Source organism: Eptatretus burgeri, chromosome 6, assembly GCF_056783735.1.
Source record: "Eptatretus burgeri isolate ZD-2024b chromosome 6, Ebu_testis_v1, whole genome shotgun sequence".
NCBI lineage: Eukaryota > Metazoa > Chordata > Myxini > Myxiniformes > Myxinidae > Eptatretus > Eptatretus burgeri.
In genome coordinates this window covers 51832064-51858927 of record NC_140966.1, presented here as the reverse complement: position 1 = coordinate 51858927, position 26864 = coordinate 51832064, and the positions used below count along the sequence as shown (strand labels likewise).

General features: G+C 43.9%; 1 protein-coding gene across 3 annotated transcripts in view; it reads right to left on the bottom strand.

Annotated features, from left to right (window-relative positions):
* Positions 1-43: 43 nt before the first annotated feature.
* The window catches only part of LOC147024774 (polypeptide N-acetylgalactosaminyltransferase 10-like), a 43641-nt gene continuing 16820 nt past the window's right edge, over positions 44-26864 (bottom strand). For all 3 annotated transcript variants that reach the window (XM_085885027.1, XM_085885026.1, XM_085885029.1), the window contains exons 9-13: positions 12606-12725; positions 12150-12371; positions 11046-11132; positions 3203-3340; positions 44-1622 (exon numbers count right to left, since the gene is read on the bottom strand). In XM_085885027.1, the coding sequence (XP_085741153.1) occupies positions 1500-1622; positions 3203-3340; positions 11046-11132; positions 12150-12371; positions 12606-12725 (690 nt within the window). In that variant the 3' untranslated portion in view covers positions 44-1499. The remainder of the gene's footprint in view (positions 1623-3202; positions 3341-11045; positions 11133-12149; positions 12372-12605; positions 12726-26864) is intronic.

Sequence of the window (26864 nt, the reverse complement as noted above, 5' to 3'; positions counted from 1 at the left end):
CAAGTCTGTGATGTGCTCTAAAGGCGAATAAAAACAGCCGTGATTGCAGAGACCGAGGGGTAAGTTTTATTTTGCATTTTCTTGTAGCTCTTCAAGGGCAATCCATCAGATTTCTAATCAAGCATTTTCAAAATAGTGTTTTTAACATGAACATCACTGTGATGTGCTGAATTGGTCAGATAATTTATACAAATGTAAGCTTTTGTGGAATGCAGAAAGTAAATTCTATTTTATAATCTCCAACTATGCACAAAACTATACTGGCTCGAAACATATGACACAAAAACATGTTGACATGTGGATTTATTGATGCGTTTGACTGAACATTGCCTTTTTGCAAACAGGAACTGCATAAGAGCCTGATCCTGAATGGGATGTTACTGGTATGGTTTTGTCCAAAATCGAGACAAAAATGGTCCATGTTTTTCGACCGAGAATCAAATGAAAAAATAAACTCACCATCAGGTCAGATTATATCAAATGGTTGCAACTTCAAGTGCATCATATTTCTGTCCGAAGCGCAAGGAAATATAACCGTAGTTGTACTGCCATTTCCCATCGCTTCCTCTGCACTCCCCGTCCTCCCAACCTTGCGACTTATTTACAAAGCCTACAGGGCAGTTTGTTTGGTAATGAAATCCTCAAGGAACGAGGAAGTTTAAACTCTTCTGATAATGCTCACATTGCGTCAGGAGTGTTTTTTTAAGCAGTTGTTGAGATTTCTTATTTTGTCCATGTCTCAGAATTTTGCATTGGGGCCTTGCATGGGAAAAGCAAACTGGCTACCAGGTTAAAAAAAAAACAAAAAACTATAACCACATTGATGAAAACTAAATACAAATTGTTTTTTCCTCTAATTTCTTTAAAATTTTCTTTTTTTACTTCCCCTCTCTTGCTGTTCTTAATTAAACGGTTTGATACAACTTTTATTTACATTTGTCTTCACAGTTTGAAACAACTGTTAATGTCTAACCGACAAGTTGAGGCAAAGGATACACTCGGAGATCGGCAATGTCACGACGAAATGGTGAGTTGCGAAGATTAGGGGGGACGAGAAAATTGAGTTGCGAACGTGATGAGGGGAAGTGCATCGAATGACTAATTTAAAATCAGGAAATGATGTTGGGAAGACTTGAAGGGATATATGAATGATATTTCAACACAAGTTCTCCATTTTTTAGGCAAGTCTAAACTTCAGAGTTATGCTGAGATTGCATGGCATGGCACTGTATAACTTGGTGCTGCCCCAGAACTCACCATGCATTAACCATATACAGCCAGAGAATCATGTACTTGTACCTCTTTGGCTTTGCCAACTAATCCAGCCTTTACAACCCAAATATAAAAGTAATCCATCGACCAAAGTGTGGACCTTTTACATACAGTCTTTGACATGCCAGTGAAAAAAAAAGTAACCAAAGTTTTTTTTTCTTTTCTTTTCTGGGTAGGGGTTATAACTTTGAGCTTCAAACCTTCCTATTGGCCTCACCGAGAGCGGTTCACAGCACCCACTGTTGGTTCGTCAAATCCAAATCGCATATCTGCACTGACAGCTCTGTTTGTCCATCACCTTCAGCAACGAGGCATGAGTTTGAAGCTGGGTGATAGACTTGCTGCTTTTCCTAGAAGAACGAGACACCAAATGTTAATTCTTTTATTTTATTTTGTATCGGTGGGACAAAGCATAATCACCTGATACTGAATAGTGGTGTAATTTTCTCACTCGAAGCAAAAGTTAATTTGATTAATTGCACCAAAGGTGATGAGCACGATTTTTATTGCTATTGATAGGAGATGACAGCTACAGCTTTTAAGTATTTATTATCCCGCACACACGAACCAAAAAGGAGCCTGGTGTTGGCTGAGTCGTTAGAGTGGCTGGCTTGGGATCCTCGGGTCCTGAGTTCAAGTCCCGTTTCCACTGAATTAACACCAGGGGGTTGACTCAGCCTGTCATCCTTCCAAGGTCGGCGAAATGAGTGCCAGTGTACTGGTCCCGGTGTATGCCCCGGTTAGAATAGGTGTGCCGTATCCCTGTGTGTCGTAAGAGGTGATCAGGGTTGCGTCAGGAAGGGCATCCGGCCATAAAACATTGCCTCAAGAAGGGAACCATGATTGCATGGAGCCCGCAAAAAGCTAACCCCTGCTCAGCAGAGAAAAATGGCTGTAAAAAGGCTATTTACACACGAACCAAAAAGCAGGATTCACTTCTATCCGTCTGTCGACAAACGTCGGTCTATGATCGAGGAACAACTAGATTTAAAATGAATTATATTTTGAAAATGAATCGGAAAGCAAACCTGCAGTTTTGCAGTACTTTGGCTCTGAATTCGTCCTGACCGCACATGCGTGGAGAGAGGTAGATTTTTTTTTTTAACTCTGTCTACCTGTTTGGCAGTCAAACAAAACTTAAAATCATTTCAAACAGAAAACTTACTGTTTTTGCGGACGTCATAAAGGAAACAAACAGGAATGAAGAACTAATGTAACGTGGTCTAATAGACGCTGCATGAATGGCAGTAAATTTCCAAAAAATAATTTCTACAACCTTTAAAATCTATATTTTTTTTCAGATGAATTATATACTTGAACAGAATAACACAAATATCCTTTTTGTCACTTTTAAAAACTTTCCGTTTCGCAAGGCTTGGACAAAATGTTTTGGCATTTTGAATCATCACGACCAATCAACTGTTCACCACCACCTCTTATCTTCCCCCATCCAAATCGTCGATCTTTTCTACCCCCGTTAATCCACCCCAAACCCACCTTCTTCAAATTCCCTGCTTTCCTTCCAGAAAGTTCCTGTAGTGTCCATCTTGTATACCCCGTGTTTCCTGCCCCTCTTGTTTCATGCACCCCCTTGCTGTGCGCTGTGTGTTAGCTCTCATACGAGCCTCGACAATGTATACAAAACAAAAAAATCAAGGTTGCCATTCATAGCTCATGTCCTTGTTTCTCAAGACAGAACACATTACCCCATACTATGAACTCTCTATTTGGAGAAGTTATTCGTGCATTTTATCTTTCAGGAGGTTAAAGGGTTTTTGTTTTTTTGGACAAAGGAGGAAAATAAGTTAGTGGTGCAAGAGAGAGGTAAGGCATAGGTGAGATTTGTAACAGTGTTCTGTAATGACGATTGAATACCGATCCTACCAAACCCGACTCCTGTGTCCCATCCCCATGAACTATTTCATGTTACCTGTTTGTATCTCCACAGCTGGTTTCCCCTCTCGCCGTGGCAGGGCAGTGTCTTGACCCGTGCACCTGGGTGAGTGGCATCAAGGCAGCCCCCCAGAGACCCCCGAAGCTCACCTCGCCAACTAAAAGTGATATTTTGCTGGGGTAGGGAGGGAGGGAGGGTGGTTTGGATTATTTTAATTCCTTAATTTCAAATAAATAATATAAAATTCTGATTTCAAATAAATAATATTTGCATTTATTCAATTGTCATGTGAATAATCGAATGCCTTTTATTTGATGTTAATGAAAGCAAGAATATTACCGATAACACTGGGCTGCATTTGAAATATTTTTTTTCAGAGGTCAAGGTTTTCTCAACGGTTCTTATATGTTTTTGCATGCTCAATTCAGAAATGTATGTAATTTCGCTCAATCAGGTCAAGTTTTTATGCTATCTCAATTTTAAGGAAAAAAAAAATAATCAAAAATTTTTTTTTTTAATTGCCATTTTTTAAATTCAAAATCAGACTTGCATTGACAGAAAATGTACAAGCTATACATATAATGACACACAAGTACACTTAATGTGGAAGAAAGTGCCTTCTCAATTACTTTCATTTCAATTTCAGAAAAATATAGATAAATCGTTGTTTCTGACAACACCCAACTTCAGTCGCTCCAGCAGCTGCGTGGCTCAGTCTGGTGTGAGCTGTCCACTTAGGTGCACGTGAGCTGCAGTACGTCCTGCGTAGTGTCCTCCTTACTATAACATTACTGTGATTCACGATTAATCGAAAGTGCAAGAATGACCCAAACAAGTTCTGCTATATCTGTGGTAAAGTGACCATGCCAGACCGGCAGTCTAACATCACACGTTTTGTAAGGAAAAGCTATCACGCATACTTTGGAATGAAACTTGGTGACCAGGACAAAGCCTTTGCCCCTCACATATGCTTCAAAACGTGCGTTGAGAGTCTGCGGCGCTGGAGCCACAAGACGATTGAGTGTCTGCCTTTTGGTATCCCAATGGTGTGGAGGGAGGGAAGAGATCATACTAATGACTGTTATTTCTGTATGACAAACCCACAAGGTGAGTTTATCAATTTTGTTTGAGTTTAACTTTATGTTTAATAAATTCCCAAACATTCTAAATTGTTTAACTTTATATATCATGTCACCCCCTTGACGGTATGTCTATCTCTTTCATTTTAGTGATAAATCGAAAAAACAAGCAACACCTAAAGTATCCAGACGTGCCATCTGCCATTAAACCAGTGCCTCATGGACCAGGAATTCCAAATTCCAGCACCGCCTGAAAATTGCAAACATTCGGCATCCGATTCCGATGAATAAATGGAAGATGGTGACATATCTGGTACATATCAACCTACAGGCGAGACAAGTCAACCCAAACTCTTGAGCCAAGCGTAGTTGAACGATTTGACACAAGATTTGTGTTTGTCCAAAGAATCTGCTCAGTTGCTCGGGTCACGACTTCGTGAAAATTGTTAGCTCCTGAAACTACATTCTCCTGGTACCGCAGCCGTGAAGAAGAGTTTGGAGAATATTTTAGTTCGGATGATGAAGTTTCTCTGGTTTACTGCAGCAACATCACCGGCCTCATTGCAGCTATGGGTTTAGCGTATGATCCTACAGAATGGCAGCTCTTCATCGACTCCTCAAGTAGAAGCTTGAAGGCAGTACTACTCTTCAATGGCAACAAGATCGCGTCTGTTCCGGTGGGTCACTCGGTACAGATGACTGAGAACTATAGTAACATGGAGCATTTGCTAACTGCTTTGAAGTACAAAGATCACAATTGGATGACTTGCAGACACCTAAAGGTATGTTGGTGTCAACCTAGTTACATATATTTTTCGACTTTATTTCTTGAAATATTCTTAACATGGATTAAAATATATATTTTTAATAAACTGGAATAACAAATTTTAAAACAAATATGTGTGTTCTTTATTATTTATAGGTTGTGTCCATGGTGCTGGGTTGACAAGGCGGCTACACCAAATACCCCTGCTTTCTCTGTCTGTGGGACAGCCGAGCAGACAAGCAGCACTATGTACAACGCAACTGGCCAAAAAGATCTGGCCTGGAACCAGGTTCCCACAACGTTGTGTCACACGCTCTTGTGAATCCTCAGAAGATTCTACTTCCACCACTGCACATCAAGCTCAGACTTATGAAGAATTTTGTCAAAGCACTGAACAAAGAAGGTCGAGCTTTCGCTTTCCTGAACAAGAAATTTCCTCACGTAAGTGAGGCCAAACTGAAAGCAGGCATTTTTGATGGCCCTCAGATCAGGGAGCTTATGAAAGATCCTAAATTCGACGAAAGTATGGAGAGCAATGAGAGGAATGCCTGGCTCTCATTCAAATCCATTGTGACGAACTTTCTGGGCAATCACCGAAGTCCAGAGTATGAATGCGTTGTGGAAAGGCTCCTGCAGATCTTCTAGGCTCTTGGTGCACGCATGTCCATGCATTTTCTCAGCTCGCATTTAGACTACTTTCCGGAAAACTGGTGATGTCAGCGAGGAGCAAGGAGAACGGTTTCACCAGGATATTCGAGTGATGGAAGAGAGGTACCAGGGCCGATGGGATGTCAACATGCTTGCAGACTACCGTTGGTGCCTCAAGAGAGATGTTACAGATGCGAAACACAGACGAAAATCTTTGCGAAAGCCATTTATTCCGCATTAATTGTTTTCCTTCATCTTTTTAATGTTGAATTTCACATTAACGGTACTTGTGCATCATTTTATATATAGTTTGTACATTTTCTGTCAATGTAAGTCTGATTTTGAATTTTAAAAATGCTAATTACAAAAACAAAAATTTTGATTATTTTTTTTCCTTAAAATTGAGATAGAAAAAAAAAAATTAAATTCCTTAAAAATTAAAAAACTTGACCTGATTGAGCGAAATGAGATACATTTCTAAATTCAGCATGCAAAAAGCATATAAGAACTGTTGAGAAAACCTAGACCTCTGAAATGATGCAGACCAGTGTAATCGATGAGTAAATTGAGACACGTTTTGTCTGATTCGAGTTTGAGGGATTAAAATAAAAGACTGAAGACTTTTTCTTACACTGATATTGAGGTTAAACAAAGATGGAAGGTTAACGAGAATGGTAGGGTGGTATGGGGAACAAGCAGATGTGTGGCCAAGAATAACAAGGTAAACTAAAGGTTAGACTGGTTATTTATGGAGAATGTCGGAAGCCATCTATTTATTACATAGACAGATATGGTGGAAACGTTTGACCCTCAAGCTCCCCCTATATGAAGTCGGTATTGTCTAGTTCCATGATCAAATACCACACTACCACATGAGAATCATTTACAATTATTAACACTTTGGCAAAAAAGTATGTTTCTGATAACGAATATGAGGTGAGTGTTCGAATTTGATATAAAGAAAAGTTTGTTCACCAATTTGTAACTTGACGATCTCAATGCATTTTTTTTTAATATAAGGGTTGAGGCTCATGGAGGAGCTAAATGATAAAGGGCAGCAGGTTCACAAATAATACCAGAGTTTGTGAGGGGAGATTGACACACACGCACACAAGGAAAACAAAAACCAACTGGAAAAAGAGCAATCAAAGATTGCAGACCCTCGCCAGGACTTGTTTTGTGTGGTGTATTTTGTGGCGTTTGTGTACTGGTGTGTTATGTAATTAATAAGAGACAAAACGAGAACTTCCACTTTATAACTGCTGGCAGTAAACGGATACCAAGACATCCCGCTTTGATTGGACATCTGACCGTTGACGTTTTTTTATGATTATTCAAATCAAATGGTAGACCAAATAGGAACAGTCTTGCATTGGAGTAATCAGAGGGGACCCAAACAAGCAAAAAACAAAGATTAAGTCATCAGGAGGAACCTGGATAGGATTCGCATTTTAGCTGCTACTCCTCTACCCTCAAACCCATCCATGCACACCCAAATGAGCCTTATTCATGTGTCCGATCAAGTTGAAATCTAAAACATGTATTCCCCATCACCACTGTGATAGGTTTTCGTTACCGCGATAACTTAAGAACGGCTGAAGGGATCGAAGTCAAACTTAGTACAACTATGTATAATGATGTAAAGATGAACTGATTAGATTTTGGAATCAAGAGGTCAAAGGTCAGAGGTCCTGTTTGGTAAAAAAAAATTCTGTTACCACGCTAACTTGTGAACTAGTTACTAGATTTTGACCAAAGTTGATACAAGTATGTCTGATCATGTAAAGATGAACTGATTCGATTTTAGGGTCAAGAGGTCAGAGGTCATGTGATTGTGAAAATGTGATACTTGAGAACAGCTGAAGGATTTAAATCAAACTTGGTACCAAGTATTATAATGATGTAATAATGTGGGTGGAGGCATATCAGTTAACGTTGTGATGTCGAAGGCACCCTCATCGAGGCGAGGCCTTCCATTAAAGAAGAAAGAGCTGAAGAAACAGAGAAGCGAAGAGAAGGAAAATAATCGAAGAGTTTTTGAGGAACTGGAAAACCTGCCTTTTTAAAAGAGATCTGTAATAACTGTAAGGAAAGACATGAGAAGGTAAAGAATTACAGTTCAGTGGTGAAGAAAAAGAAACGATAACTCATAACGACCCACCCTTGAGTTACCATGAACGGCCACACAATAATCATGTGACCGAGCGGCTTGCCAAGTACTTTGTAGTGCAGCTAATGACAAAAGTATACAAGCAAACAGTTCTCAGGAGTAAGAACCAAATTAATATCTGTAGAAAAGGTGAAGAGAGCCAACATTGTGGCATAATTCAAGTAAGTTGAGTGTTGAGGTCAGATTGGGAGAGTTGATAAGTCAGATCGCTTTTGACTCGACTCTCAAGTAAATATGTAGAGCTGGAACCTCCCCAAATGTGAGAGTAGTATTTCCTCACAAGGACGAATATGAATATATATATATATATATATATATATATATATATATATATATATATATATATATATATATATATTGAACAAAAATATAAACCCACCAAGCGATTGTTACTATTTTACCTCGAACTCATTAATACTAAATCTTCACAACAATTTGGTTATAGAATCCATGACAATTGAGCATTAAATTTCAAAGAGTTCCTTGAGAATTCTGGCGACAGTCTTTGCGCTACAACAGCCGACACAACCGAGGTGTCACTGTCAGAGTTCACACAGTCAGTAGCGGGTGTTGGCCTCCCTCAAGCTTGGCCTCCCTCAAGCGGTTACGCACTGTCTGGGCTGAAATGCGCCTGTTATGCAGCCCGACAGTCTCATCGGCAGTCCTCGTGGCCGGTCGGAGTCGATCCCGGAGATGTTGCAGCCTCATGTGATGATCCTGACCGGCGGTGGTCACACGTGGTCGCCGGGCATGTGGGCGGTTCACGGTGCTTCCAGTCTCTCTGAGGCGCGTTCTCAGGCGGCTAATGGTGGAGTGGTGGACATTGAAGTGTGCTGCAACGGCCCGTACTGACGTCCCAGCATTCAGCATGCCAATGGCGCGCTCCCTCAAGATTTGTGACATCTATGGCATGTTGACATTTGGCACCAGTCCACATTTTGGGGAGGCCTTTTATAGGGCAAGCTATAGGGAGTGTTTGTGTCCTGGTCACGCTCACTGACCATCACTCTGTCAAGCCCCATGGTGCTCATGGGAAGGATTAATCAACGTGTGAGTCCACACACTCAGAGTGGTCAATTTCAATGGGAACATCTGTCTTGAGCAAAACAAAGGAACCATTGCTCAAACATATCATCGGTTTGACCATTTTCCCATAATGGCAATCTTGACTTAGATATTTAGGTTGGTGCGTTTATATTTTTGTTCAGTGTATATATATATATATATATATATATATATATATATATATATATATATATATATATATATATATATATATATATATATATATATATATATATATATATATATATATATATATATATATATATATATATATATATCTCACTCTCTCTACCTCTCCACCTCTCTCTTTCTCTCTTTCTCCTTCTCCTTATGTGCGACCACATCTTTAAAGTTACAAACTCCAAACTTGGAGTCCAAATACAGCTATGTGGGGGGTAACATAGGCTATGTGGCCACAGCCTCACGTGGGGTTGTGGGGGCTAAATACTCTATGTAAATGTGTACTGTGTAGCACCACCTGGTTTCCTTTTTAATCTGGGCAATGCTGAGGTTAAAGCATATTGACCTCAGCATTGCCCAGATTAAAGGTTAAACCACCTGGTTTAATGATGGCTTTATCCCCCTTTCCTAACCCTTCCTCCCCCCTCCCTTTTTCTCCCCCAAAAACAGACGGGCTGTCAAAGCCTGTCATTGTGTGTGAGACATTTCTAGAGAGAAGGGACATCAGGATGGATGGGGGGCAGGTGGGGGGGGGCAGCAGGACGTGAACACGGGGATGGTCAGTGGGGTGGGGGATTAAAGCACTCTATGACTCCATGACATGATTAAAGCACTTGAAAGATATGCTCCATTTCTCGACTTGAAAGACATGCTCCATTTGACATGCGTAAATTTGTCTTCCTTTACTTCTCCTTCTCACGCAAAATTTTGGCAAACAGGACGACTAATTGGTCCAACAGCGAAACGACGGATAGGTTCTAGTAGGTAGATAGGTAGGATAGGCTAGTCGTTTATATAATCGGAGCAAATGTTCAGATGAAAAGAATCTTCGACATCTGAACAGGACTCCCAGTGCAGTACTTCTTACGACCTCAGAACCTGACATCCTCCCATTCACACCCATTATCACTTCGCCAGTTTCCAATCAAGTTAGCTTCTCTCCCAGCCACTCCACTTGCCCTCAAATTAGCTCGTAGCTTTCGATGTGGTATCTTATCAAATGCCTTCTGAAAGTCGAGAAATACTCCATCCAATGAGAAACTGCTTCATAGAATGCCAATAAATTTGTTAAACATGACCTCCCTTTCGAAATCTGTGCTGGATACCTTTAATTACTTTAAATTCATTTATGTGGTTCCCAATCTTATCCTTCATTAACTTCTTCAACATCTACCCCACAACTGAAGTTGTTGTATAGCCTCAGACAGTTCTCTAAAACAGGCTTGTGGCATGGAGACAGCCAATCGATCTCCCAGGAGAGAAGAGGAGGAGATTGGGACCATACTCTGTGCAGAGCATTGGTGCTGCTAAAGCAGTCTCCTTGGCTATTGGGCACAATCCTGGACGGGTCGCCACTCCGACACAATAAGAGAAGACAGAGACAAGAGGGACTGCGATCGATGCTCTGAATGTGGCCGCGTGCTGCCCTGACTAATACAGACAGCAGGGAAGATTTGGCCCCCGACTTCCATGGTGGGGGGGGGGGAGGGGGATACAACCAATGTAAAGAGGCTTCCCTGATAGTTGCTGACATCTGAAGTTAAACTTGCTGTTCTATAGTTCTCTCATTCCTCTCTGGATCTTTTCTTAAATAAGTGTTGCATTTGCTACTCCATCATCATCATGGCCTATTATTTTTTTGAGAGATTCTGTGAGATCTATAACATCCACAAACTACCTGCAGGTGAACAGCTGGCTGTACATCCTCATCCAAAAGATAGCATGCTCCAATTTGCAATACCTACTACAAGCACTTCACCAGGATGGCATATTTACTCTGAGTTGAAGCCACAGAAGAACAAATTCAGGATCAGACAGCTCAGATATGAGATCCAATTGAGCTGGGCTAGTATCAAATTATTATAGATTAACAAGCAGAGTTTTAAAGGATGATGAATATAAAGAATATGAGGTGGGAGGTCAGAAAAGTATTTCACTGCGTGCTTTTATTATTTTATTTTATTTAAATACCTCCGAGACCAGGCCTCGCTTGCAACGTTGCAACGTTATACCAGAGGCAGAAGCTGACAGGCACCGACGCGCTCCCACATTGCGAATCTGCAGCAACATTGATCTGTGATGAACATGACCATGTGACCAATTCCCCTTGGTAAACAACTTGGTTTCATTCTGATTAATAATAAAATTACCTCATTCTGCGGCCAATAACCAACACAAATGCTTTTCTAACACAGTGGAGCACACAAAGCTGAAGCTTGCATGTCAGACAAGGTGTATATCTTTTACCTCTCGGGCCGAGGCTATCCCGCCAGTCCTCATATATGTTTAAGTTTTCATTGTTTTTCGTGTAAGGCTCATGGAGGAGAAGCTTGTACATTATTGAGGCAGGATAAAGACATTAGTAGACATCAGTGCATTTTAACATGTATTACAAGGATTTGATGGACATTTGCACTATATTCGTAGGATTTGGTTCCCAGCATCATGAGCCATCAGTTCAAATGTGACTGCTAAACAGGCCGATGTACTTGGTCAAGGTAGTGATAACGTAAGGTAACTTTTGTTTGACTTGTAGAGCACTTTTCATTTGCTTATATGTTAGGATGTCTTCTTGAAATCTTTACTGTGGTGTTAAATTCTGACTGCTCAAAACTTGCATGCACCACCAACCGCTAAGCAGACTTTATAGATGAGGAAATTTAACTTCATGCTGTTACAGGATTTCACCGATTGAGCACTTTTGTTCAGTCCTAAATAGCCCTTCCAGGAGCAGAATTGGGCGAATGTCGGAAAATGTAAGCACATTAGTGACAAGCTGAGTGGAATGCTACTTTATATTCTTTTTTTTAAGTTGTATTATCAAATCAAGGTTCATGACTGCTGAAAAGTCATGTAAAGTTGATTGCAGGCCTCAGACAGAGGGAATTTAATTACACTGAGTGAAGAGCAGATCAGCTACATACTTGAATTGAAATGAAAAGATTCATATAATTGAAAGTGTTAACTTTTTTTTTTTTTTTTAGATTTTTCTCACTTTATATTCTCTGAGCATCATTTCAAACCCTGGAAACATTGCCGAACCAAATGGTCACGCCATAGGATCCAAACACTCACCTTTCCAGAGGTGAGAGCGGGTGGTTCGACGATGGGGAAGTATTCTGTGACTTCAGGGGCCACTTCAGACAGATACCAAGAAAAGTTATGACAGGAGAGGCCCTGTAGAGCAATACGTTCAGAGGGGACGTTTGACGAGTGAGCAGCACGCAAAGCTGGCTTAAAGCGGTACACCACTTCAGCATAATCGTCCATCCATGTCTCGGCTACACGCTTCAAGTTCTGCAGTGGGAGTGGAAAACAAAGGTTTGAAGTGTTGCTGTTGCACTCCTTTGTGAAAGGGGAAGCAAAGTGACTGCATCAAGGAATGTAGATGCAAAATGGAAGAGAGAGGAAAAAAGGGTAAAACGTACAAACATTTGGAAATTTTGATATTACATTTTGGAAAAAGGAAGGCAGGTGCGGTGAACGATCTGGGGAGTGAGTGGGATAAATTTATGAAGATTGAGGACGAACCTGCAGAATGACGGAGCCTGATCCCGAAACGGGCTGTATGGTGTATGGAAGAAATTTTTTGAAGACGTGTCCAACCCTGGAACAAGGAACCTCCTCGATTCTCCCACCACACATCCACACCTAGAATGAGGACCAGAGCGGTGCTTCAGAGCATTTTGTCATCCAAGTATTCTAAAAAATCAATCAGCTGGACGACTTGCCCCTTTGGGTACGTTTGTAAGTAACCATTGATTTCCTGAATTTTATTTGTAAAACAGGTGTATAGAAAATTAAAGTGGCACAAGATTAAGTGCTGTTATCAGCTGAAAATGCTGCACGATGTTGGTTTATTGTGAAAAACTAGATTTTTTTTTTTTGTATACCTTGTCGAGGCTCGTATGAGAGCGAACACACAACGCACAGTAAGGGGGCATGAGACAAGAGGGGCGGGAGTGGAAGGGACAAAACAGTGGGGAACAGACACATTAGGAGATCTGTGGAAGGGAGAGGGATGGGATGGGGAACATGGAGAAGAGAAGATGGACATTACAGGGACTTTCAGGAAGGAAAGCAGGGGAATTGAAGGAAGTGGGCTTGGGTGGATTATCGGGGGTAGAAAAGATCGAGGATTTGGATGGGAGATGATAAGAGGTGGTGGTGAACAGCTGTTTTGAAAGCCTGGAGGGAAGAATGGGAAAGAATAGAGTGAGGGAGTTTATTCCAAAGGCGGGAAAAAAGAGGAATGAAAGAGTGAAGGTGAGCAGTGATTCGTGATTTTGGTAGTTTTACCAGAAGGTGGTTGTTGACGGACCTTGAGCGCCCTGTGGAAATGTGGTGAGGCCAAATCGCCATGATTCCACCATTTTCACAAAGTTCTTCCTTGGCTCATGACTTATTTTTGTTTCAAAACAAAATCTAGGCTCACAAAAGAGTAAGGTGGCCGTGGGTAAAAAAGGCAATGTGCTGAGAGTGGGGCCACAGGTGGATGCAACAAGTAAGGGAATGAACAGACATTAAAAAGAGGAAAGAGGAGAGAGAAGAGGGCAGGAGAACTAGAAGCCTGCAAGTCAGAGGGTTAGGATTAGATTGGGTTAATGAGTAAAGAAAAGAGCATGTGTCAGGATGAGGGATGAAGAAATGAGGGTATACTGCCAGATTGAAGCCCTGGAGTGATGAGTGGGATTGAACTGCCTTCAAAAAGCATTTCCTCAAATGGGATGAAATGTTGCCGGTGGACAGTCGGCCTGATTTTTTGGAGGGTTGCTGAACTAACACGTAGGTCCTTGGAGGAGCTGAGGGAGGGGTCAGAGGGCTGAAATAGAACTGTACAGGGATCAAAATCAGAGGAGAGCCAGTAAAAAAAAAAGAGGCCTCCAACCTGTTTGCATTGTGAGAACAACATGCCTAGTGCTTAATTAAGCCTTATTGCAGGGGTTTCCATTCATTTTGAGAGCTTTATATTCCACAGAATCGATGGGAGACAGATGTGAAGTGGGGATTCCAGCCCATAGGAGAGAGCAGTACTCCGTTGAGTTATGGACAAAAGCTTTATAAGGCGTGTAGTTCTGATTTTTCAAGGAATGGCTTGGAGCGACGGAAGATGCCCAGTTTGTGGCTGGCTTCAGGGGCTGTGAGGTCCCGGCTAATGGTGAAACATAGGAGTTCAAGAAACTGAACTTTTTCCGGTGGATCACCATGATAATAGATAGATGGGTAGTTTTGATGATCCAAATGACCAACCCTCTCAGAGTGACGGGGTAAGAATGTGAGATTTTCTCGACTTGAAAGACATGCTCCATTTGACAGTTTGGCATCAAATCAATTTTGGATGAGCAGAGAGTGATGCAGCAGCAGTCTGCCTGTCAGAGGGGTGGTGTACTGCAAGACAGAATGTGGAATAGTCTGCGAAAAGGTTGCGTGAGTGTTCCAGAGCATCGGAGATGTCGTTTATTTACCAAAAGCTGAAATACCCCTTCTACATTCTGGGAAATTTGAGTATGTGGGGGGGGGGGATGTGGAGGGGATTGGTGAGGGGAGGGGGAGGGAACATGGGGGTAGAAAGTGGAGTGGGGGAGATAACTTCTTTCTGGTGTTGGCTTCTGGTTTCATGGTTCGGGTGGTGGGCTTGGGATCCTTGGGTCCTGAGTTCAAATCCCGCTCAGCTGTTTAATTAACACCAGGTGGGGTTAACTCGACCTGTCATCCTTCCGAGGTCGGCAAAATGAGTGCCAGCATGCTGATATTCTGTGTCCGAGTGGCGACCCGTCCAGGATTGTGCCCAATAGCCAAGGAGACTGCTTAGGCAGCACCAACGCTCTGCACGGAGTATGGTCCCAATTAATGGATGGATGGATGAGAGATAACTTGTCACCCAGGTGAACCTGAGTTTGGGGGTTGAGGATGGAAATCGGTGCGGTTGTGGGAGGTTTGGGATGTTGGGGTGAGGGAATGTCAAACTGTAAAAACCATTATGGAGTATTGGACACACTTGATGCCAATTTAGAGCCCCACAACCGTTCAGCCGGAATAGACATTTGGGAATAGACAATATCAACACAAAACTGCCGGAATAGACATTTGCAGCACAGCAAAATGTTGAAGTCACCATTATGTTGAAATATAAGCAGAAAAGAGTGGAACTTCATGGTGGACACCTTGAACTGAGCATGAGTTTATTGACTCTGGAGGGTATAGCCATCCTCTCTATTTGGAAACATGAGTGGATATTGGAGAGGATCATAGGACCTGTGGGTCTCGCATATTCAATGGAGGAAGCTTTATCTGTGATGTAAAACAATGTCACGCTTGCCGTGCTCCATATCTCTCATGAGAATGGCAACCTCATTGCATTTAGGAGCATTGATGTGCCTCTCATGCTCAGTACTGGTCCGTCAATCGACATTGATGACAATTTTGTCGTCTCTGTTGCTTGAGTCAGTCATGAAGTCCATGGCCATCTTGAGGCTGTTTACATAGACATTGCAGTTGTGCAACATCTCCTGTAGGTCATGGATGATGTGCTGCTTCAGACCAGGAAATATTTTGCACTGGGTTTTCACCTCCTCTTCAACCAAGAAGTAAAGTTGCGCAAAGCTCGCATCTTCGTTGGGGATTGGACATAAACTTCCGATCCGGTGATGAACTTGACCCTGGATGGTGAACGTTGGAATCCAGCCATGTTGAAGGTTAATCTCCTTGCTTCCAAACTATCCCGTTTGAAATTCAGAGTTATATCCTCGAATGTTGGTGAGAAAGTGTTTTGAATTGGTTGTTTGAGCAAGAAGTAGCTGGTGGAGAGAGGTTGTGGAGGTGCTTGAAGAAGTAGGACTTTGCCTTTGGAGCAACAGAGACCAGGTGTTTCAGGCATCCACTTCAAAGTTGAACAGCTAGCACATTCCTTGTCCATCTCACCCACAAAACATGAGACCAGTGGGCTGATACTGTCATAGGCTAGAGCTGCCTTTTAGGTTACACTTAGTTTCTTGCTTCTTTGTCCTGGTCTGACTCATGTATTCTCTCAGGGCAGAGATAGCCTCGATTGTTTTTGCAGCCCACGTCCTTGCCATTTGCTCACGTGTACATGCAAGTCGATTGCAGTATCTTCCAGTGTCTCCTGCAGTCAAGTCCGTTTCATGCATGTGGCAGATGAGGTGCTGCGACCTATATTAGTCATGTGCCTCCGCTACTCTGTGTGATCTTCCTTCCAGTATCGGCATTTGTGCGAAATTTCACACGCATTGTTTGGTATATCCGGGAAATAAATGCAGCGTCATGCCAAGTATGAGTGAACCCTATGGGTGAAAGAGTGTTCCTGTTATATGTAAACGAACACACATGGTGTGTTTGTTGGGGGGGGGGGGTGTTATGGGGGTTGTGGGGAGGTTTGAAGTGCAAAACCGCCCTGGGGAAGCGAACAGTCTACATGGCAAGTTTGAGCCCTGTGGATCAAAAGGTGTGGCTGGTGAATGAGAATAAACACACAAAGTAGGGGGGTGATTTGGGTTGTGGGAGGAGATGTGGCAAAGTGCAAAACTATCCTGAGGGAGCAGACATCCTTTATGCCAAGTGTGAGTGAGCCCCATGGGTGAAAGGGTGTAGATTATGTGCAGAGGATTATCATGCATAACCACCCTGGGGGAGTGAACAGTCTTCATGGCAATTTTGAGCCCCGTGGGTCAAAAGTTGTGGTCGGCAAATCAGAACAAACACACACACACGCACACAACTCAAATATGTGTGTGTGTGTATATATATATATATATATATATATATATATATATATATATATATATATATATATATATATATATATATATATATATATATATATATATATATATATATATATTTATTTATTTACAGATATGAGAAACAAGATTGGGCCCAACTAAATCCTTTATTTATTTCATTGAATCCTTAATTGACAACCAAAATAAATGGCGTCCTCAGCAACTGAGATACTGATGTCATTTTTAGACAAGAAAACAGTTTTTTATTAGTTGGTAGTTACGCCACTTTCAAAAGTGCTAAATTTTAAGGTGTTTCACGTTTTCTTCTTTCAAATCTTCATGTGACTACTTGGAAGCCTTCTTAATCATTACTAGCAACTCTAGTTATTATTATCATTGCTTTGTTAAATTTAATGGAACCCTCTTGTCCTGTGAATGTTTCAAGTGTGTATGGTGCTAATTATTAAAACAATAACATAGACATTGCAAATGATGAGCAATTTACTGCATTCAATTGAAATAAACAGCTCTGGTCCTTAGCCGTAATGCAGACTTGGAGAAAGAATGGAAGTTTTGGATTTAAATAAAGTAAGTACATTTAAACTGAAAAGGGGACGACATCATCAAATTATGTTCATGATAGCATTAGCATTCTTTCAGCTCCTCTGGAAACATGAAGGAGAGTTTGCATTACAGTGGGTGCAGCTCAGTGTTGAGAGGGGGGAGGAGGGGGATCGATGGAGCCGATCTGATTACGCAATCACTCACAAAAAAGTCACCCGTGACAAATGCCTCAGCTATTCTCAATGTCACTGGAGTGGGACACAAGGAAACACATGATGACCTTCGGGTGACACATGATTTTTGTGGGGTGAGAATCTAGCGATAATGGCTCTTTCATATCACGGGCCACACAAGATGTGGTTTAAGTTTTTGAAGGGGTCGGGGTCATCGTGGAGCATGTGGGGTAAACTCCTGTGCCACATGTAAAGTGAATGGTATGAGTGGACCAGGAAAGGTACTTGGTGCTCAGATAATTTGAAATACATCTGTGCGTGATTACCCCAAAGGCCGATCCTCTCCAAAGATACCACGGGATATTTTCGGCATGACAATTGGCTTGATGTCCTGCATGCTCTATATTGCAGCACTCTAAACTGGCTAATTTTGGTCAGTGAAAATGGAACCCAGGACAGGTTGTTTTTGAAACAAAGGCACCGCTTCATATTTGAACGCAATCATTTTTTCACCGGAGTGGATAATAATGGATGTTAAGCTCATTCGTAGTTCATTTTATGAATTCATACAAACAATGTAACAATTAAATATCCTTGTTGAGGAAAATTGTGACTTTCAATTCCGAATGAAAGCATGACATGGATTCCCTTGTGGGCCAAGTATTGGTCTATATTCAGCAAAAACAAGGTAGTAGCCCGTGTCTCTACATTCATTGGCCCGATGTTTTACGTCCTTGTCTCATGTACAAGCTATTCGGTGAATCTTAGTCATTGTAGGACGAGAAAATGCTGGTGGCAGGACCGAGCTTTGATTAAACGTTTCAGTGTCAGTAGCCGTTAGCATCTGATCCCATTAATTCCATTTTAAACAGCTATTACGAGGACACCTTGCTCTTGCAAGAATATATTGTTGGACGCAAAAACTATTGGATAATAACTTGCTGCTCGTCAAAGCTTTGTCCATTTAAGTTGAAATACTGACAAAATATTCTTGGAAAGGATTATTTTTTTCCGGACAAGGTATATTTCCCTTAGATGTATGTATGTATTAATCATCTCAGTGGCATTTAGATGGGAACAATCGTCTGGGTGGCAGATGGATGGTTGTTCTTTGCGGATTATGCAATTTTACCGTATGAGACATTATTCATGCCTGCTCACCATAACAGTCAGGAGGTGCATCTGATGTGTACATATATGTATATATTTATATGTTTATATTTATATATTTATATATTTATATATTTATATATTTATATATTTATATATTGTTACGGTTGTGGAAATTCGCAATACACCATAAAGGGTCCTCAGGTGAGATATATCGGTAAGTTCATGTGTAGTTAGCCCAAACCCGTTGTGTCGAGGGAATATATGTGAACCATTCGGGCTGCGATTCTTCAGTTAGTCGTTTTTCTTTTGCTGTCGTTATTTTGGTGCAAGAACAACAATGAACATCGCCACAACCAACATCTCAACGATCACGCCATTCACTACACGGCACCAACAATCACGCCATTCACACCACGACACCACCTTCCACAACTACGCTACCACCATCTTCGCCACTCGCCATTCAACGAGCACCGTGCGGTCACGATCTCCGTGGGACGGATGAAAGGAGTGGAGTGGCAGCAGCAACAAGGGTGCAAAGGGGCATCTCCCGCCCAAAACTCCCGCTTAAATATCTCCCGCCAAGATCTCCCGCCCAAAACTCCCGCTTAAATATCTCCCGCCAAGATCTCCCGCCCAAAACGCCCACGCAAATATCTCCCGCCGAATCTTCCTTCCCTCGTCGTACGGCGCGTGGAGAAGAAAACCAACAACGCCTGTGGGGTTTTCCCGCCATTTTCCCCGCGCTTGATGAGAAAGGGGGAGGGGGTGGCGCGTCCTCTCCCGATTGGCGGATGCGCGGTGTGACGCGGCCGGGGGAGAGGAATGCCCCCCTTCGAGGCATTTTCTGGAAGCGTCTCGAAGGAAGGAGGAGCCAAGAACGGGGCGGAGCGAAAGGCGGAGCCCGACCCTACAAAAGGCGTGGGCGAAGAGAGTCCCTGGTCGTCTGTTCCCTTGTCCCTGTTCCCTTGTCCCTGAATGAGAATTGTCGAGCGTTGTTGGGGAGTCCTTGCTCTTGGTTTCGTTCGTTCGGAGGAAGAGGTTGAGGTTCTGTCGTTCGTTCGGGTCTGGTCGTGGTCGGGTGAGGGTCGTCAAATTGGCGCAGGTCATCGAATTGCCACGGGTCGTCGAACCTGGTCCCTGGTGATTGTTCTTGTCGGGAGGACGACACGTGCAGGCGCGAGGCACGAACCCAGTGGACCACGCTGGAGGGACTCGGAGTTACGGTCGCCAAGGACTCGACGCGCTCAGGGAAGTCGCGACTTCCATTTCTTTTGGGTTCTGTGTAAACGTGTGTGTGTGGCGCCAGTCTGGTGAAGTAGAACTGTTTTAAATGTTGCCGTGTGAATTGCATTATTCGGTGGTAGATCTGCGTGTGTCTCTTCGCTTGCTTTTATTGTGTTTTCTTGCTTGACTGTTATATACGTGCCTTCCGTGCTGCCGTGTGGCGTGGAATAAATGTGCTGGTCCAATTGTTCCCCGTTTCTCTGCGTCCTTTCCTTTGTTTGAATCTCCATCTTGCATCACGTAAGGGATTAATAGTGGGTTTAAAACACCAGGTAACTAATCTGAACCATCAAGGTCGACGATAACTCCGCTCGGTTATCCCTGAGCACAGAACGAGCCGCTGAAGCGGTTCGTGTCCGGAGTTGACCTGTGGCGTGGTCCAACTCCTCGGTACGCTATCCGCGCGGCTACTTAGGTAAATCGACCATTCGGTGATCGGACCCTATTTCGCGCGGGTAGAATGAGGACTGAGTTGTGGTGAGGTTAAACCCCCACCCGTGACTAGCTCCTGGCGTTGTTCCGAGAGGGTCACGACTGAATTGCACGTTCGGTGGGCGAAGCGGCCGCGATTGGCTACACGCGGTCATTCGCACGCGGCGGGGCGCGAATTCGCAACGTGTATATATGTGTATATATATATATATATATATATATATATATATATATATATATATATATATATATATATATCTTTTCTCTTTCTCTTTCTCTTTTTATATGTATATCTTCTTCTTCTTCTTTCGGCTGCTCCCGTTATGGGTCGCCACAGCGGATCATCCGTATGATCCGCATAGTGATTTGGCACATGTTTTACGCCGGATGTTCTTCCTGACGCAACCCTGGTCGCAAGAAGAAGTGCAAAAACAATTTAGAAGACATTTTCACAAAGATCCATCAACGCGACGCCCCATTGCTCACATCCGAGATAAGTTTGAAACAGATGGAACTGTGCATGACATCCATAAGGAGCGTTCAGGAAGACCACGGTCATCAACCACCCCCGCAAAGGAAAATCAATTGCTGGAAACCCTCCACCGATCCCCACGGAAATCTGTACGACAAATGGCTCGTGAGACAGCAATCCCAAAATCAAGCGCCCATCGCATTTTGAAGCGAATTAATTGGAAAAGTTGCATTCCAAAATTAATCCATGCTCTAAATGAAGACGATCCTGACCGGAGAGCTGAATTTTGTGAGTGATACCTGGGCAAATGCGAAGAAGATGCAGCATTTCCATCCAAAATTGTTTGGAGCGATGAGGCCAGCTTCAAGTTAAATGGCTCAATTAACCGACACAATTGCACCGACTGGGCTCCTGAAAATCCGCATGTTACTATGGAACACCATTTAAACTTACCAGGGGTTACAGTGTGGTGCGTGATATCAGCATGGGGCATCCTCGGGCCATTCTTTTTTGACCAAACTGTCACTGGGGATGTTTACTTAAACTTGCTGCAGGAATCCGTCGGTCCACGTGTCAAAGAGATATTTGGTGACGAAGAGATTTACTTTCAGCAAGATGGAGCACCTCCCCACTACCACAGTGATGTAAGGGCCTATCTCGAAGCAATTTTTCCGAACAGATGGATTGGGCGAAGAGGTAGTGTTCAATTCCCTGCGCGTTCCCCAGACCTCACTCCAATGGACTTCTTTTTATGGGGATATCTCAAAGATAAGGGTTACGGCTCAAAACCGGCAACAGTCGATGAGCTGAAAGAGGAAATTGAAAGACAATGTCTTGCAGTTCCAAATGAAATGATTCGTAACGCTGTTGAATCCATTGGTCCGCGTTATCAGCTGTGTTTGGAACGTGATGGTCGTCAGTTTGAACATTTGAAAACATGCATTTATCCATTTATACATTTAACCATTAATGTTGTTTCTAAGTCAATAAACAAAGCATTTATTATTATCATTTAAAGAGTGAGTACATTTTTTTGGGACACCCTGTGTGTGTGTATATATATGTGTGTATATATATATATATATATATATATATATATATATATATATATATATATATATATATATATATATATATATATATATATATATATATATTGTTGCAGTTCTGGGAACCGCATCCCTCCAAGGCAATAGCATCCAACATACAGTGGTCCCCAGACAGTTATTTCATTAATATACGTTCATATTGTCCATTCCTTCTTGTCTAATGGGTCAAACGGTAGAGTGCACAGGGATAAATCTGTGCAAACTCATGCACAGATTTATCCCCTCTCGTGTTCAGTTGTCTTACCCTTCCTCCCGCCCTTGGTTTACTGAAGCTTGTGGCGAGGCAGTTGTCCTGAAACAACTTGCCTTTGCCTCATGGAAAGCAAACCCAACTGAGGGCAATCTCAGTTCTTTCCACAAAGCTCGGAACAAGTGTATATCTACCCTCAGGAGAGCCAGAAAACAACATCTTTCTCATCTCAAGTCTGAACTCTCAAACCTCTCTCCCTCCTCAAAATCCTGGTGGCATTTAATCAAATCTGTTTCTGGTGTATGTTCCCCCTCCATCCCCTCCCTTACCTCAAATGGCCGCACTGCTGATTCCACACGTGATAAAGCTGAATGTCTAAACTCGGTGTTTGCAGCTAAATCTTGTGTCCTAAACCCATCACTATCTCTACCCACTTTACCCAGTCGCACCCAACTGTCCCTGGACTCTGTATCCTTTTCTCCTGACAAGGTGGAGAGCTTGCTTTCAAACCTCGAGTCAGATTCTGCAACCGGTCCAGACGGCATCAGCCCACGTGTCCTCAAAGCCTGCTCTTCTGCTCTTGCTCACCCTCTCTCTGTTCTATTCACCCTCTCATTTGCCCAAGGTCATCTGCCATCTGCTTGGAAATCTGCTAACATCACTGCCCTGCATAAAAAAGGTGCAAAAACAGATCCCTATAACTACAGACCAATCAGCCTTCTCCCAATCATCAGCAAGGTGATGGAATCCATCATCGCCTCAGATATGAAATCCTTCCTCTTCTCCAATGGCTTGATTTCCAATCATCAATTTGGTTTCAGACCAGGCCACTCTACCCTGGATATGCTGCTTCTGCTCTCCCATCAATGGATGGAGGTCCTCAATGCCAGACAGGAAATCCGAGCCGTATCCCTGGACATATCACGTGCTTTTGACACAGTCTGGCACCCTGCCCTACTCACCAAACTCTCTTCCCATGGTATTCAAGGCCATCTCCACTCATGGCTCGCAGACTTCCTCTCCTGTCGCAGTCAACGTGTGGCCCTAAATGGAGTTCTTTCATCCCCTCTTCCTGTGCAGGCTGGAGTTCCTCAAGGTAGCGTTCTGGGCCCTGTTCTTTTTCTGGTTTTCATCAATGATCTCTCGGACTCTCTGGAAAATCCTCTATTTCTCTTTGCCGACGACTCCACCCTCTGCCGTACCATCTGTCATCCCTCAGACCGGCAAGCAGCAGCTTCTTCGCTCACTGCAGATCTGGATAAAATCACAAACTGGTCCAACACGTGGAACATGTCTTTCAATCCACACAAATCTCACACTCTCACTATGTCTCTTCGAAAGGACCGTTTACAAAACCCCCCCATCCACTTTCTCAACAATCCTCTGGAAGAAGTCTTTTCTTTCAAGCTTCTGGGTCTCACTATCTGCCATGACCTTTCCTGGGAAAGTCACATTTCTAACCTTTCCTCAAAAGCCAGTCGCCGACTGGGAATCCTCCGTCGTGCAAAGTCCTTCCTCGGCCCTCTTGAGCTCCTGACTTCTTACAAAGCTTTTGTCCATAGCCTGATGGAGTACTGCTCTCCCCTCTGGGCTGGTGCTCCTGCCTCCCACCTTTCTCCACTTCACGCTGTCGAAACCAGGGCTTTTAAGATCATTGGCATCTCCCGCAATGAAGCTGAGTCTTTGGGCCTCTCACTCAATCACCGCAGGTTGGTCGGTGGTCTTTCTGTCTTCTACCGACTCCTCTCCAGCCTTGCCCCCCCTGCTCTCTCTGCGATTTGTCCCCACCACATTTCCACAGGGCGCTCAAGGTCCGCCAACAACCCCCTTCTGGTAAAACTACCAAAATCACGAATCACTACTCATCTTCACTCTTTCATTCCTCTTTTTTCCCGCCTTTGGAATAAACTTCCTCACTCTATTCTTTCCCATTCTTCCCTCCAGGCTTTCAAAACAGCTGTTCACCACCACCTCTTATCTTCCCCCATCCAAATCCTCGATATTTTCTACCCCCGATAATCCACCCAAGCCCACTTCCTTCAATTCTCCTGCTTTCCTTCCTGAAAGTCCCTGTAATGTCCATCTTCTCTTCGCCATGTTCCCCGTCCCATCCCCATCCCTCTCCCTTCCACAGTTCACCTAATGTGTCTGTTCCCCACTGTTTTGTCCCTTCCACTCCCGCCCCTCTTGTCTCATGCCTCCTTGCTGTGAGTTGTGTGTTAGCTCTCATACGAGCCTCGACCAAGGTATACAAAAAAAAATAATAATAAAAAAAAAAAACGGTAGAGTGTGTCGTGTGAATCTCATAGTTAGGTCTGATTATATCTCTGAACTCATTCCTATATTTTTTCTCTATTCCTGAGGTAAATGCAAGCAATGGGTCCTTGCGAGGGCCAGCGGGCGCTGTGCTTGGACACCCATCTGTAAAAACCACGGCCACGCCCTTCGCCATGAGAAGGGGTCCTCGCGAAGGCCGCCAGGCACGACGCTCGGACACCCACCTGTAGAAAACTATGGCCGCACCCTTCGCTGTGAGAATACGTCCTCACAGAAGACCAAAAGGAACAAAACACCAAGCGCCCACACCGCTTGGAACATGTGCAGCACAGACGTAATTTCCACCCATTGGGCAGAAGAGATAGGAAGGGTAACCAACACGACGGCGCGCTACAGGAATGCCATGCCGAGGAAATAGAAGGAACAACACACCAAATGCTAACAACGTACAGTACGCACGTGGCGCACTCTTTTCAACCAATTTCTGAGTCTAATAATTATATCTATCTTCTTCTTCAATCCGAATCTCCATCTAATAATTATGTCTGTCCTTTCAAACCAAGGCTACATCTAATAATTATATCCAATCTTTTCTCTCAATTCCTGGCACAGATCAGGGCGGCACCACGCACCACGCACACCACCGCTTTTGATAAATGACCGCATGCTCAATGGCGGCGGACCCATGCGCAGCCCCAGGGTAATTTATTATCGCACACAGAGCAGGGCACAAATGACACAGATCAGGGCTGGTGCCGCGCACACCATACCGCCTGTGATAAATGACCGCATGCTCAATGGCAGCGGACCCACACGCAGCCCAGGGGTAGTTTATTATCGCACACAGAGCAGGGCACGAGTGGCACACATCTTGTTCGGGTCTACGCATGTGTTACCATAGCATCTCACCATCGGTCTTCGCTGACCACGGGTGTCTCCCGCGGACGGCGAACGTCCTCTCGCTTCTCCGCCCAGCGAGGCTGCAGCCAGGCAGAGGCATGCTGTATGACTCGGGCCGCATGGCTTAGACAGGCAGCGCATTGACCGGCGCTGAGCGCCGGTCACCGTGGATGGCCTGGTAGTTAGGGGCAGGACGATTTGTGTCGCGGTGCTCAGAGCGAGAGGATTCTGCAGCTTGGAACCATTTGGCCGGAAGTAAAGTGGAGCCACTTCTGGCCATCACGGCTGGGCCGTGTGCTGGCCGGGGCCCAAGCAGAGTGCCCGATTTGGGTGGACACCGCTTCGGGTCATCACCCCCGCCTGCACCACAGGGTCTATGAAAGGACGGGTCGCGGGGCTGTCTGTCGTCGTCTTTCCTGCTCAGCATTCCTCATTTGCTGATTCTGCCTTCGTCACCAACTCGCCTGCTGACTCCGCCTTCTTCACCGCCTTGCCACTGACTCCACCCATCCACTCACCCACCTGATCCTGTCTGCCAATCTGCCCACTGCTTCAGACTCTGCCTTCCTCCACCCACTGTCTTCTGACTCCGCCCAAAGTCCTTCCTTCACGCCTGTCGGTTGCGCCCCATTCTCTGGATCGACGCTGAGCTTCTTGAAGTGCCAAAAAGTGGGAGATGACGCGCCAGCTGTCAGGGAGGTACCGCCCAGTGGTGCATCCCCCCCAAAACGTACTGGTGGTGCGGTCGGTCAATCGTGCAAGGTATTGAAAGACCGTTCGCCTCATCTCCTCTCCTCTTTCTTCTCATTAACTCTTCTCCATCGGTGTGTGTGTGTGTGTGTGTGTGTGTGTGTGTGTGTGTGTGTGTGTGTGTGTGTGTGTGTGTGTGTGTGTGTGTGTGTGTGTGTGTGTGTGTGTGTCATGGCACCTGTCCTCGCTTAATTTAAGTGTACAATAATTATATCAGGATAACTCTGCTCTGTGTCTGCTTTTGTGTCATTGTGTCTGTGTCATTTTGTTTTGTCTGTGTCATTGTCAGGTCAGGTTAGATCTGTGACCTGCTTACAGGTACCATGTAAACCTGTACTAACCTGTTCCATGGTCGGGTTGTCGGTGACTAAACCGTCTCCCCCACCAGGTTTTCTGGTGAGGAGGGTGTTTGAATATGGACACCCAGCAGGATTAAAAACAAAACCTGTCAAAGGGCGGAGGAGCTCCTTGTGAGCCAACGGCCATCCATATCTAGTGCCCAACTGTGTCTGCGGACGTCCTCCTGCAGTTGGGTTACTTTTTTATTAGGAGGTTGGTGGCAGGATTTGCACTCCGGCCACCGTCAAACCCTTCATTCCGCAAATCACAAAAACGCAAAAAAAAATCTGAAAACCCACTCCGTGGGAGTACCTCCTGTGCAGCTTCCCTTCGCAGGGCAGCTCACCGAATGACGGGCTTGGGGCAAAGCCTTCGGGACCCCCAATAATTGATGATAGGAGGGAAACCACGGGGTAACATACCTGGGTCAGATTGCGGGAGAGTG